Source organism: Alosa alosa, chromosome 5 (assembly GCF_017589495.1).
Source record: "Alosa alosa isolate M-15738 ecotype Scorff River chromosome 5, AALO_Geno_1.1, whole genome shotgun sequence".
Taxonomy (NCBI): Eukaryota; Metazoa; Chordata; class Actinopteri; order Clupeiformes; family Clupeidae; genus Alosa; species Alosa alosa.
Genome location: NC_063193.1, coordinates 36,508,913 through 36,523,606, shown reverse-complemented (window position 1 = coordinate 36,523,606; position 14,694 = coordinate 36,508,913). Strand labels below are relative to the sequence as shown.

Here is a 14,694-nt window from a genome sequence, read left to right as displayed (position 1 = left end):
ACTATGTCTCATCACGTTCTCTCTCTCTCTAGATCACTCTTGCATACTCACTATGTCTCATTTTCTCTCTAGATCACTCTTGCATAAAATCTATTTGTGGGAGATTCTATTTCGCACGCTCCAGGGATGTCTGCTCGTTCTTGTGCACTTTAAAGTAACTAATCTTTCTGGTGCACTTCGTGAAAATGCGTTGGCAGGTCTGTGTGTGTGTACTGTACAACTGGGTGTATGTGTGTAAAATACTGGCAGTAAATAATCCACTCCAATCCAAGCCATAATCCCGCTGAAGAAGGGTGACGTGGGCCAGTTAAACACGTTTAAAAAAACACTGCAAGTCCTTTATTCTTAAATTTCCTTCAGTTTAGATTATTGGCAGCAAATACAGGCACTGAGTTGAAGGTGATTTAGTGTGTGTGTGTGTGTTGCAGGCAGCAGGATCTGCTGCGTGTGTTGAAGGCCTACACGCTGTATCGTCCAGACGAGGGCTACTGCCAGGCTCAGGCTCCCATCGCTGCAGTACTGCTGATGCACATGCCAGCAGAGGTCAGTCACGCTCACGGCCCACACCACCACACACTCACGCCACATACCAGCAGAGGTCAGTCACGCTCACACACACACACACACACACCACATGCCCACAGAGGTCAGTCACACTCACACTCACACTCACGCCCCACACCACCACACACTCACACCACCACCACACACTCACACTCACACCCACGCCACATGCCAGCAGAGGTCAGTCACACTCACACACACACACACACACACACACACGCCACATGCCAGCAGAGGTCAGTCACGCTAACACTCACGCCCCACACCACCACACTCACACCCACACCACCACACACACTAACCCATGCCACATGCCAGCAGAGGTCGGTCACACTCACACACACACACACACCACATTCCAGCAGAGGTCAGTCACACTCACACACACACACACACACACACACACACACACACACACACACACATATGCCAGCAGAGGTCAGTCACGCTCACACTCACGCCCCACACCACCACACACTCACACCCACGCCACATGCCAGCAGAGGTCAGTCACACACTCACTCACGCCCCCTGCAGGACAAACTCCACAACAGCACCCATTACCATGTTACTGAAGATCAGTGTTAAACAGCAGCCATTATCATTACCATAGTGTTAAACACTGCTTAATTCCTCCTTTGTGTGTGTGTGCATGTGTGTACAGGAGGCTTTCTGGTGCCTGGTCCAGATCTGTGAGCGGTACCTGCCAGGTTACTACAGCGCTGGACTGGTGAGACCCCTCTAGAACATCCCCACTAGAACCTCTACTACTCTACCCACTAGAACCTCTACTGTTCTCCCCACTAGAACATCTACTACTCTCCCCAGTAGAACCTATACTACTCTCCCCACTAGAACCTCTACTGTTCTCCCCACTAGAACCTCTACTATTCTCCCCACTAGAACCTCTACTACTCCCCCCACTAGAACCTCTTCTGTTCCCCCTACTAGAACCTCTACTACTCCCCCTAGTAGAAAAGTTCCCTACCACGTTTATCAATTTTCGGTTTCCAATTAGTTTGTAGGGATTTATTAGCGACAATAAATTAGGAGATAGACCAAGACGATCTTTTATATGCTGGAATTATCAAGAACTACCATGCAAACTTTAAAAAAAGTTCTTGCCTGTTTTGTTCACACATTGTATTTAAATAAATATTCATGTCTCGAGAATTATCAAACATTACCTCATTATCAGGGTCAATAAGTCTTTAGACTTTGGTATAAGTTTGTTTGCGTGTCTGTTTATTCTAGCCTAAGAGGTGATGCGCCGCATCATCAGTAATTGACGTCTCTTAAAAGTGATGCGTGAGTGACCAGGATGTCTCATCTCTCATATCGGTCTCTCCTTCATCCCTCCATCCTCCTATCGTTCCGTCCTCGTTCCCTCACAACATTAATTAGGAGGAGTGGTCAGAAGAGGAGGAAGGAGGGACGGACAAAAAGACAAATGACCCTCTGACATCATGCCATGCGAACGATCGCTTACATAATAATAACCCGCTTTTCACCCGTGTCAGTGTGTTTCCCATCTCTATGCAGGATTCTTTGAGTGCTGTGTCTCCTCATTAGAACGTCTCTTTGAGTGCTGTGTCTCCTCATTAGAACGTCTCTTTGAGTGATGTGTCTCCTCATTAGAACGTCTCTTTGGTCTCCTCATTAGAACGTCTCTTTGAGGGATGTGTCTCCTCATTAGAACATCTCTTTGAGTGCTGTGTCTCCTCATTAGAACATCTCTTTGAGTGATGTGTCTCCTCATTAGAACGTCTCTTTGAGTGCTGTGTCTCCTCATTAGAACGCCTCTTTGGTCTCCCCATTAGAACGCTCTCTTTGGTCTCCCATTAGAACGCCTCTTTGGTCTCCTCATTAGAACGCCTCCTTTGAGTGCTGTGTCTCCTCATTAGAACGCTCTGAGTGCTGTGTCTCATTAGAACGTCTCTTTGAGTGCTGTGTCTCCTCATTAGAACGTCTCTTTGAGGGATGTGTCTCCTCATTAGAACATCTCTTTGAGTGCTGTGTCTCCTCATTAGAACGTCTCTTTGAGTGCTGTGTCTCCTCATTAGAACGTCTCTTTGAGTGCTGTGTCTCATTAGAACGTCTCTTTGAGTGCTGTGTCTCCTCATTAGAACGTCTCTTTGAGTGCTGTGTCTCCTCATTAGAACGCCTCTTTGAGTGATGTGTCTCCTCATTAGAACGCCTCTTTGGTCTCCCTATTAGAACGCCTCTTTGAGGGATGTGTCTCCTCATTAGAACATCTCTTTGAGTGCTGTGGTGCCTCATTAGAACGCTCTTTGAGTGATGTGTCTCCTCATTAGAACGCGCCTTTGGTCTCCTCATTAGAACGCCTCTTTGAGTGCTGTGTCTCCTCATTAGAACGTCTCTTTGAGGGATGTGTCTCCTCATTAGAACATCTCTTTGAGTGCTGTGTCTCCTCATTAGAACGTCTCTTTGAGTGATGTGTCTCCTCATTAGAACGTCTCTTTGGTCTCCTCATTAGAACGTCTCTTTGAGTGCTGTGTCTCCTCATTAGAACGTCTCTGAGTGCTGTGTCTCATTAGAACGTCTCTTTGAGTGCTGTGTCTCCTCATTAGAACATCTCTTTGAGTGATGTGTCTCCTCATTAGAACGTCTCTTTGAGGGATGTGTCTCCTCATTAGAACATCTCTTTGAGTGCTGTGTCCCTCATTAGAACGCCTCTTTGAGTGCTGTGTCTCCTCATTAGAACGCCTCTTTGAGTGATGTGTCTCCCTCATTAGAACGCCTCTTTGGTCTCCTCATTAGAACGTCTCTTTGAGTGCTGTGTCTCCTCATTAGAACGTCTCTGAGTGCTGTGTCTCATTAGAACGTCTCTTTGAGTGCTGTGTCTCCTCATTAGAACGTCTCTTTGAGTGCTGTGTCTCCTCATTAGAACGTCTCTTTGAGTGCTGTGTCTCCTCATTAGAACGTCTCTTTGAGTGCTGTGTCTCCTAATTAGAACGTCTTTTATATATATACTGCACTGCATAAGGGTGGTGTAGTTGAACAGTGATCACACAGAAGGGTGGTGGTGCCATCTAGTGGAGGAGAACAGTCACAACGGGTAGTGAATGATGTCAGCGGCATCCTTCACATTCCATACAGATTGCCATGACAGCGGAGTGACATCACTTGTGAACACAGGGGTTGCATTCCAAATGCATGAGTGTGTATGTGTTTGTTTTTATGACTGTTACATGCATGAGTGTGTATGTGTTTGTTTTTATGACTGTTACATGCATGAGTGTTTATGTATCTGAGGGAGTTCATGGCATGACAACAACTATTTAAAAAACTTTCTATGAAGCTGGCATCTATAATGCTCTATGAAGACATTCATAATGAATCCATTTTAAGATGAGTCTGGAACATAACAAAATGTGAAGAAAGTGAAGCGCTATGAACACTTTCCGTATGCACTGTAGGAAGTGTTTTTAAACTCTCTTGTCCATTACAGTTGTGTGCATTACATAAAGCATATGCGTTAAATCTACTAGTGCAGGGCCCGTTCAAACATGCCATTCCTGTAGAAAACCCCTAGCCCAATTACATGCCCACAGGGATGCCTGCTTTAACACAATAGGATGATCGGGAATAACATCACTCCAAATAAGCGTTCAATAATGAATACTGAATACTATAATATATTATTACACGGCTCTTCATAATGCTGCAGAATGCTCCATTCACTTGAATGGGCCTTCCAAACGTTCGGCGGTCTGATAATTCTCAATAACAGACCGTTGCTTAAGTATAACAGACCGCTGTCTAGGAAAATGGGTTTTGTGCTTCTATTTCACGTCTTTCATATCACTACGCAAGGACTGGAACTTCATTCAAAAGTGAAAGCGGACGGTTGATTAGCTGTGTTCTAAAGAATGTTTGATTCAAGTTCAGCGTGTGCTGTTGTCAAACTATTTGTTTCTCAGCAAATGCCACGATGAAACGGTAACAAATAGGCTATAGCCTAGGCTATGTAGGCTAAAGAGTCATATCGTGGAGAGTTTATTGTTTCGTTTTGGCAAGTAGCCGTGTAATAAGCGGGATAATGTATAGAACGCCGGTCATTATGGGAAAATAGGTCCCTTCAGGGCGAAACAAGAGCCCTCCACTGGTGCGTAGTGGAATGATGCAGCATCGTATGGAATTTGCAACGATGGGACTCAACAATCTCTGTTAGCCTAAAAATCACGCTCTCTCTGCCACTCGTTGTGTGTAGCTGATCAAAATGACCTCAGCCTAAAGCTTTGATGTAAGGCTATATGTTTAGCCTATTGAATAACTTAATGATATAGAAGACAAACCATTTTGTAGAAAGATGCATCATCATATGAGATTTGCAACGATGGGACTCAAAAACAGTCTTTTCTTGTGTGTGCGCTTGTGTGTGTGTGTGTGTGTGTGTGTGTGTGTGTGTGTGCCTGTGTGTGTGTGTGTGTCCAGGAGGCCATCCAGCTGGATGGGGAGATCCTGTATGCGTTGCTGAAGCGAGTGTGTCCAGTGGCTTACCGGCACCTGGACAAGCACAAGATCGAGCCGATCCTCTACATGACAGAGTGGTTCATGTGCGCCTTCTCCCGCACACTGCCCTGGGCCTCCGTGCTGCGCGTCTGGGACATGTTCCTGTGTGATGGTGAGACGCACACACACGCACACACACACACACACACACACACACTTGTTTACCCACAGGTACATGGTACAGGACATGGTAGTTTATAGGTAACCATACAACCATTCTGACCTGAGTCGGAACCATTCTGATTCCTCTGCAAATATGGGAAATATGAATTAATCATTTCAAACATGCTGAATGAACCCATATTACCAGGGCTGGGACAACGCGTCAAATATGCTGAATGACTACCCATATTACCAGGGTACACACACACACACACTAGGGCTGGGACAACGCGTCAAATATGCTGAATGACTACCCATATTACCAGGGTACACACACACACACACTAGGGCTGGGACAACGCCACAAATATGCTGAATGACTACCCATATTACCAGGGTACACACACACACACACTAGGGCTGGGACAACGCGTCAAATATGCTGAATGACTACCCATATTACCAGGGTACACACACACACACACTAGGGCTGGGACAACGCGTCAAATATGCTGAATGACTACCCATATTACCAGGGTACACACACACACACACTAGGGCTGGGACAACGCGGCGACGTAATCCATGACGTTGACGCAAAAAATACGTTGACGCAAAATATGAGCGTGGATTAGTCAAGCACAACGTGTAACGCATAACATATATGAGCACAACATGTGCTGCTAAATATTTTGAATTTTACACCTTCAGTGTTTTCCATACGTTGACTAATCTGTGGCTTCGCGCCATGAAATCGAAACCGGCCACCACGCATTGATGTTCTATGTTGTACTGTTTAAATTAAAGATAAGATAAGATCATTTCATTGAGCTGCACTTTTTACTCACACAGCCTTTCCTCGCCCCGCCCGCTCTCTCTCGTAACGAGCCCGCTGCTCCTCCTCTGCATGTGATTTAACAAAATATTCACCATTGTTGAAGGATTGTTGTTGCCACATAGAAGCACTGCATAGAACACAGTGGGCTAAATTGCTATTAAATCTGCTTAGCATCGTGACCATGCTGCGCTTGTTCAAAACTGCTGCATTAAAGTTAAAGTAAACTCTGCTAATATCTTATCACAACATAGTTTAGTCTCCTCAATGTACTAAGTTAAGTTACGCAATCAAGCAGTATCTCAAAGTTAACGTTAGAATACTGTTTGGATGTCATGTTTAGCATGCTTACTTACAGCTGTTTTTTTTTCGTCACTCATGCAGGGCTCATTTTATTGACTCTGAATGCAAAAAATCGATGTAAATGGAAAAGTGCTTTTCCAAGACTCAAAAGCTTGTCCCAAGGAGAAGTACGAACCGCTATTTGAACTAACTATGTTATGAATTGCATCCACACATCAGCAGCCTTTTAACTGTGTTAATGTTAATTGCAAGGATTCCCTCACAAACTCTTAAAGTGAAAGTGACAGGCACTCAATTAGACCTATACACTACTGCACTTTATTGAATGCTACCTCTGACTAAGAATGCATTACTTTGCACTTGTATAGTCTTTTATTTTGGAATCTTAAGAGCAATACATTGCAATGTTAAAGAATTCATGTTTTTTCATTCAGATATGTAAATCAACATGTATAAGTTGCTATTAGTCAATTAATGGGGAGATAATCGATGTCGAATAAATCAATCGGACTGAAAAAAATGAATCGTTAGATTAATCGATGCATCGAAAAAATAATCGCTAGATTAATCGTTTAAAAAATAATTGTTTATCCCAGCCCTACATATTACCCTACCCTATATTATACTACCCATATTACTTTAGCACCGGGGTGGTATTGAAAGAAACACATTTTGAAAAAAGAAGTACGTTTGTGAACCTTTTTGTTTAGTTGTCAGCTTAATAAGACTTAAAAAGACTTAGGCTACCGTCGGCCTGTCGTTGTCACGACAACATAAAATATCCTCTGCCTCTTGCCAACATTCTCTCTGCCATCTTGCTCACATCCCTCCCTCTCCTCCATCTCCCTCTCTCCTCTCCATATATCCTCTTTCTCTCTCTCCCCCCTCCATCTTCCTTCTCCTCTCTCTCTCTCCCCCCCCTCCTCCACCCCTCCTCCATCTCCCCCCCTCCCTCTCTCCCTCCTCTCTCTCTCCTCCTCCTCCATCTCTTCCCCTCCCTCTCTCTCCCCTCCCTCTCTCTCTCCCCCCCTCCCTCCATCTCAGGAGTGAAGATCATCTTCCGTGTTGGGCTGGTGCTGCTGCGCAGTATGCTGGGGACCAAGGACAAGCTGAAGGCCTCTCAGGGCCAATACGAGACCATGGAGCTGCTGAGAGCCATCGAGCCTCGCTACATGCAGGAGGGATACCTGGTGCACCAGGTACACACACACACACACACACACACACACACACACACACACAATACGAGACCATGGAGCTGCTGAGAGCCATCGAGCCTCGCTACATGCAGGAGGGATACCAGGTACACACACACACACTCTCTTAAGGCCCGTACACAATAGATATGATAATGAAATAACAGTGCAAAATGCGAAAATTTGTGTGAAATTTTCGCGACTCAAAGTGTACACACACAAGTCCTCTTGCGATTTTTTAATATTTCAGATTCTATTTTCAAGACATCATCACACGCGCAGGTTCACACAGCGACTTTCAGTAAGCAGGGAGAACTCATAAAATCATTAAGATTTGAAAAAGATTATAGCCTTGATCATTCATGGAAGCGTGTAGGCCTATTGGCTTGATCATTCATGGAAGCGTGTAGGCCTATTGGCTTGATCATTCATGGAAGCGTGTAGGCCTATTGGCTTGATCATTCATGGAAGCGTGTAGGCCTATTGGCTTGAGAGGAATGGAAGCGTGTAGGCCTATTGGCTTGAGAGGAATGGAAGCGTGTAGGCCTATTGGCTTGAGAGGTTAAATTTACGGCCATCCTTCCCATCCCTTGTCTATTCTACTTGTGCTATTGTGATAATTGTGCAGTCCAACACATAAGTTGGTTGGGCTCATTAGTGCACCCATACACCCACCCCACTACACAACACACACACACAACCAGATTCTAAAGCTAGGCGGGAAGGGACATGATAAACATTGGCAGTAGTTCAAGGAGGATACGCTTTTATAGAGTTAAGCATTCTTCCTTGAGAAAAAATTGAACTCCGAGTCCGGGTAAATAGACGGACAGAGAGGACGGGGAATGACGAGCTGATTTTGGGCTGAGCTCAACGCTGCGCTCCGCCCCACATTGAGCCCAGCCCCGATCTGCAAGCTGCAGCCAGGGTTGCCCGCATATTGGACTCGAGGTATGCCATTTGGGCGGACTGGTGTAGCCTATCAAGTTGTAGAGTAGGCAAGGCCTCATTTAAAATGTTACATGCCAAAAATGCTATACGCCAACACGCTTATAAAACGGCCGTAGCCTATATCATGTACATCTCACTTAAACTATTTCACACCACGAGGCTCGCCAAAATGTATCTGCTAAGGAGCCGGAGGCACAGAGACAGCCTGTAAAATGAGCATGGGATAAAATCTGCTGCAACAAGTGGTAAAATTGATCAGCTTGTATGAGGATGATCCAAGACACAGCAAAAGCTAATAATGATAGCCTACCAGTTATTAGCTTACCTTTATAAGATCCACAGAAAGTTTTTCAGAGTTCCACATTGGGCTACTTCAGTTATGAAGCATAAAGCAAAGTTAACGCACCAGGAAATGTGAGGCAAAATTACGATAGTGGTAGCCTAACCCTGGACATAATGCTGTTGTCAGCAGCATAGCCTATCATGACCTATTCTTAAAACTTCCATTTCCATGAATGCATGTTGTATTTTTTCATTGCAAATATGTGCAGTGAGAAGCCCTCTGTCTGTAGTGAGATCTTATTGTTTTTGGTTGAGTGTGAAATGGGACGGTGGTAAGAAGCCCTCTGTTCACTGCTGTAGTGAGATCTCATTGTTTTTGGTTGAGTGTGAAATGGGACGGTGGTAAGAAGTGGGGAAAGCTGTCTGTGAGGAGGTCGCACTACGTCAGGAGTTGGTCAGGAGTAGCCTACTCTTGAACACCTGAGATTAAAGACTCACGCCAGGAGTTGGTCAGGAGTAGCCTACTCTTGAACACCTGAGATTCGCACTACGTCAGGAGTTGGTCAGGAGTAGCCTACTCTTGACCACCTGAGAGAGTCTACTGTAACCTAAACTCTCTGTAACTTTGGCATATAGGCCTATTAAGGAGACTAGTCATCGTGAGCACTGAGCAGCAGGATCACCCAATCTATCAGCTTTTTTTCTGCTCGTCGTTCTATTGTGACATCAATGGAACCCTGCAAAATCATTATTTGATTGGTCAACAGCTCTTTTTCGCATGAAATGAGACCGTTCGCGAAAATGTTTTTTAATGCAACGCAATTTAGGTCCCCCGGTGTGTACAGACTAATACGATTGCATGTGTTTAATAGGCTGCGTAATTTACAGTATGCAATATTTCGTCCGAAAAATCGGACTCGGTGTGTACGGGTCTTTACACACACACACACACACAATACGAGACCATGGAGCTGCTGAGGGTCATCGAGCCTCGCTACATGCAGGAGGGATACCAGGTGCACCAGGTACACACACACACACACACACACACACAGCTACTCCTGTCCCGAGGTGTTGGAGTGTGTGGTGTCGGTGCAGGACAGTCCGTGTATCATTTGTTCATTTGATATTCAATTAAAAAAAAATCTATTAAAAAAAAAAGACTTGTTATTACATTATTTGTTTATGAATGTGATACAAAACAACAAATAACGTTTTCCAGGCTTTTGATTTCATGGTCAGATCAAAAGTAGAACGTTTAAAAAACGGCCTCAGGGCCAAAACTGATTTTGATATTTATTTTTCCCGATTGCTGTGACCCGGAAGTGTTTTATTGACTTCCATTGCCAGCTGCTGCTTCTGTTTTGCAGTGTTAAATCAGTCTAGGCCTACCTGTCCGATTATAACTTTACTACACACAATTTAACCTTAAAGGCCTATATTTAAACAATCACTCGGACAGAGCAACAGAATCTCTTTTTTGCCCTCAGTCGGCAGTCTAAACAAATAGGTTTTTTCTACTTGTAGGCCTGTGCTCGATTCAGTAGCGTAGCCAGAAATGTTCAAATGGGTGAGCACAGAAAACAACGGCTGGGCAAAGCTCATTTGATTGAACATAAGAGAAGCCTAGATAAGTTACACCATACAAACATTATTTGTAGTGGAATAGTGGAAGTTATTGAACGCATTTGATCACAGTTGACAAATTAGACAGAAACATTTTCAACTGGAGCAAAACAATGCATGACTGTAGGCCTAGCTTGACTTGCACGTCTTTTTTAGATGGTGAACGTAAACGAAGGAAAGCCCTCTAATTGGACGGGCAAGACTGACAAGTAGACGGCCCTAGGCCCGCCCGTGGCTACGCCTATGGCTCGATCTGAATTATTTGCTCTGTTTGTGAATGAAGTTGTAGCCTACTTTCTTTTGATCAATGCGCTTGTTGAACGATGTGTGTCCTGCCATAGCTACTTCTTGTCTCTGGTGTAATCTCACCAGAAGTTGGCCTACTGCAGCTGGCTGCCTTCCAATGCCGTTGTCGACAAATGATGATCTGAGCTGATAGATCTAACATCTACTTCCGTAACATGGGCTGACACTACATAAGCCAGTCATTACTTCTATAGCCTAGTCATGGGGCGACGCTTTGGGCAAACGCGATGTTCATAAACGAAACAGGCATGAGAAGGGAGATGATTTTCTGACGATTCAACAACGAAACCGAGTTTGGCATCGTTGTGCAAGTCGCCCAATTTCTCTCTAGTTGTTAGACAATATTTTCTGTTGCTAGCCTAGGCATGGCCAAAATTAGTCGCTAAATCTAGCAACAAAGTCACTAAATGGGCAACACTGAGCGCTGACAGGTCTAGACCAAGGAAGTGATTTCGGATAGACTTCCAGGTCACAGAAATCGGAACAAATAAATATCAAAATCAGTTTCGGCCCTGAGGCCGTTTTTTAAACGTTATACTTTTGATCTGACCATGAAATCAAAAGCCTGGAAAACAACGCGTTATTTGTTTGTTTGTATTACATTCATGAACAAATAATGAAATAACAAGTAATTTTTATTATTATTATTATTATTTTTTTTTTTTTTTTTTTTTTTTGTTGAGGTGCGGTGTCTGTGCGGGATGTTGTTTTTCATGTCATATTTCTCTCTCTCTCAGGTGTTGGAGTGTCCGGTGTCGGTGCGGGACGTGGAGCGGGAGCATCACGTGCAGCTGAAGCGCTGGCGTAAGAAGCATGGCGAGCTGAGCTACAAGTCGGCTCCCAGGATGCACGGCGCTCTGGCCGTCATGGCCGCTGAGCCGCACAGCCGGCAGGACCTCTACCAGAACCCCACCATCGTGGTGCAGTCTCCGCTGGACCCCTCGGCCGGCACGCCCACGCTCACACGCGCCGCCAAGAAGAGGGCCACCCTCCGCAAGAGCCCCAAGCCCATCCCCGACGTCCCCAACCCCTACGCGCTGCCCTCCGACCCCCGGCTGACCCCTGCGCCGCCCCCCCCTCCAGAAGCCAGGACGCAGCCCGAGGGAGCGGCCGATGCCCCGCCTGCTGACCAGGCGCCGCCGCTCTTGCCCCCCTCCGCTGCCCCCACGCGCTGCCCCTCTCCGCCCCACCCGCCCATGTTCTACCAGCCGCCTCCGCAGCAGCCAATCAGCAGTCAGCCCTCGCCCTCGCTGCAGCCAATGAGCAGCCAGCATTCGCCCCCACAGCAGCTGCAGGCCAACGGCCAGCCCTCGGTGCAGCAGCAGCAGCCAATAGGCAGTCCACCTTCGCCACCACAACAGCCAATCACAACGCAGCCTCAGCGCCAGCACCCGCCCATGTTCTACCAGCCTCCGCCGCAGCCAATCCCAGAGAGCCCTGCAACACAGCCAATCCCTGAGAGCCCTGCAACACAGCCGCAGCCAATCCCAGAGAGCCCTGCAACACAGCCAATCCCAGAGAGCCCTGCAACACAGCCGCAGCCAATCCCAGAGAGCCCTGCAACACAGCCAATAACAGAGAGCCCTGCAACACAGCCAATAACAGAGAGCCCTGCAACACAGCCAATCCCAGAAAGCCCTGCAACACAGCCAATAACAGAGAGCCCTGCAACACAGCCAATCCCAGAGAGCCCTGCAACACAGCCGCAGCCAATCCCAGAGAGCCCTGCAACACAGCCAATCCCAGAGAGCCCTGCAACACAGCCGCAGCCAATCCCAGAGAGCCCTGCAACAGAGCCAATCCCAGAGAGCCCTGCAACACAGCCGCAGCCAATCCCAGAGAGCCCTGCAACACAGCCAATCCCAGAGAGCCCTGCAACAGAGCTCCAGCCGCTTCCTCCAGCCCCCAGCCAGACCCCGCCTCCACCACAGGGCCTGCAGCCAATCACAGAGTGCCTTCCACAGCAAGAGCCAATCAGCGAGCCCGACGCAGCCTCTGTGCTGCAGGTGACCCCTGACCCCGGCACCCCCATTAGTGACTCACCTGACGACCCCTCGGACCTCCCTGCGCTGGACCATCAGGCCCCGCCCCCACCCAGCACAGACCACACCCCCTGTGACAATACCCCGCCCCCACCCAGCACAGACCCCACCCCATTTGATCAGGCCACTCCCTCCTTGCTCCACGCCTCCACTGAGAGTGTGGAGTCAGAGGATACCTACCTGTAGCCCCTACAGAGCACACACACACACCTGTAGCCCCTACAGAGCACACACACACACACCTGTAGCCCCTGCAGAGCACACACACACACCTGTAGCCCCTACAGAGCACACACACACACACACCTGTAGCCCCTACAGAGCACACACACACACACCTGTAGCCCCTACAGAGCACACACACACACCAGCCCCTACAGAGCACACACACACACACACCTGTAGCCCCTACAGAGCACACACACACACACCTGTAGCCCCTACAGAGCACACACACACACACACCTGTAGCCCCTACAGAGCACACACACACACACCTGTAGCCCCTACAGAGCACACACACACACACCCCTGTAGCCCCTAGAGCACACACACACACACACACCTGTAGCCCCTACAGAGCACACACACACACACACACACAGTACACTACACTACACACACACACACACACACAACACTACACACACACGCACATACTACACTACACTACACTACACTACACACACTACACTACACAAACACAGACACACAAAATGCACTTAAAGGTTTGGCTTTGTTTGGACCTCTGGACCACAGCTCTTAGTCCTCTTTCCTCCTCCTCCTCCTCATCCGTCTCTTCCTCCTCCTCTTCTCTCCTCCTCATTCTTCCTCCTCTTCTCTCCTCTCCTCCTCCTCTCCTCTTCTGGTGTTGACCTTGGGCCAGTCCACCACTGACCTCTGAATGTGTAGCGCTACTATAGTGCTGTTGCCCAAATATAGCAGCAAGTTCCCACTATAGTGGAGCCCATTAAGGCCAGAGGAACTAGGGCCCTTATAAAGACCTATGGGGAACTAGGGCCCTTATAAAGACCTATGGGGAACTAGGACCCTTATAAAGACTCACTGTGGAAACTCTGTTACATACTCTGCTCAGCTCAGTTACAGTTTCCTTGGTAACAAAGGTCTCCCTTGGTTTTTGAAACTCTCATTTACTTCCTGTTTTGAATTTTGTTACATATAATAATAATAATAAGGAGAATGCCACATGTGCAGATCATCTGTGTGTGTGTGTATGTGTGTGTTGGGAATCTATGCTTTTGGGGCAGTGTGGTGAAAGGCAATTCAGCTTGGTTCAGTTGTCAGGAGGTCAGAAGATGCAGCAGTTCAGGAATTTCACATGGTTAAACCAGACTTTTGTAAAGCAAAAATACATCTTTGCTGCTGTTTTGTCTGATTCCTGATATCTTGAAAGATTTGTTTTTTCTTCTTTTCTTTAATCTAACTTTGATCATGCTCAGTTGGGTGAAATTGGCCGTGGGTGTCCCTGGTTTAGTCACAAGGGGGCGCTTGTTACGCAAACATGTCCTCTTACGTGCCTAGGCGTCTTTACAGCACTAAGAACAATAATTTTATCTCTGTCGTGATGCTAAGAAGACGTGTGAAGGTCTTTCCTTTTCTGAGTCTAAACCATGACATGTCTCCCTCTCACTGTGTTTGTTACTTTATTAAATAGCCTAGCAATACCAAAACTTGCCTCTGGCTTGCCGTCATGCCTTTGTAGGTATTTTATACGGGATGCCATTTCTGGCACATCATGCAACTGTTCCGACACTATTTTTGTACATAAAATACCTTTTAACCGCTTTTTGACAGTACTATGCAACACATGTAGGCCATGCCATGTTCACTAATGTGCTTTGTAGAAACGACCCGAAACTGTTACTTTGGCAGATGTGTGTAGCTTTGTAGGTGTTGGGATGATGTGAAATAGCCTATTGTGCATATTATG

The 14,694-nt window shown here is 46.7% G+C and overlaps 1 protein-coding gene across 1 annotated transcript in view; it reads left to right on the top strand.

The window, feature by feature from the left end:
- The window catches only part of LOC125295323 (TBC1 domain family member 10A-like), a 51,262-nt gene extending 38,255 nt beyond the window's left edge, over positions 1-13,007 (top strand). The window contains exons 5-9 of the mRNA XM_048244591.1: positions 429-543; positions 1,229-1,294; positions 5,023-5,212; positions 7,385-7,539; positions 11,439-13,007. Of these exons, the coding sequence (XP_048100548.1) occupies positions 429-543; positions 1,229-1,294; positions 5,023-5,212; positions 7,385-7,539; positions 11,439-12,929 (2,017 nt within the window). The 3' untranslated portion in view covers positions 12,930-13,007. The remainder of the gene's footprint in view (positions 1-428; positions 544-1,228; positions 1,295-5,022; positions 5,213-7,384; positions 7,540-11,438) is intronic.
- Positions 13,008-14,694: the final 1,687 nt, after the last annotated feature.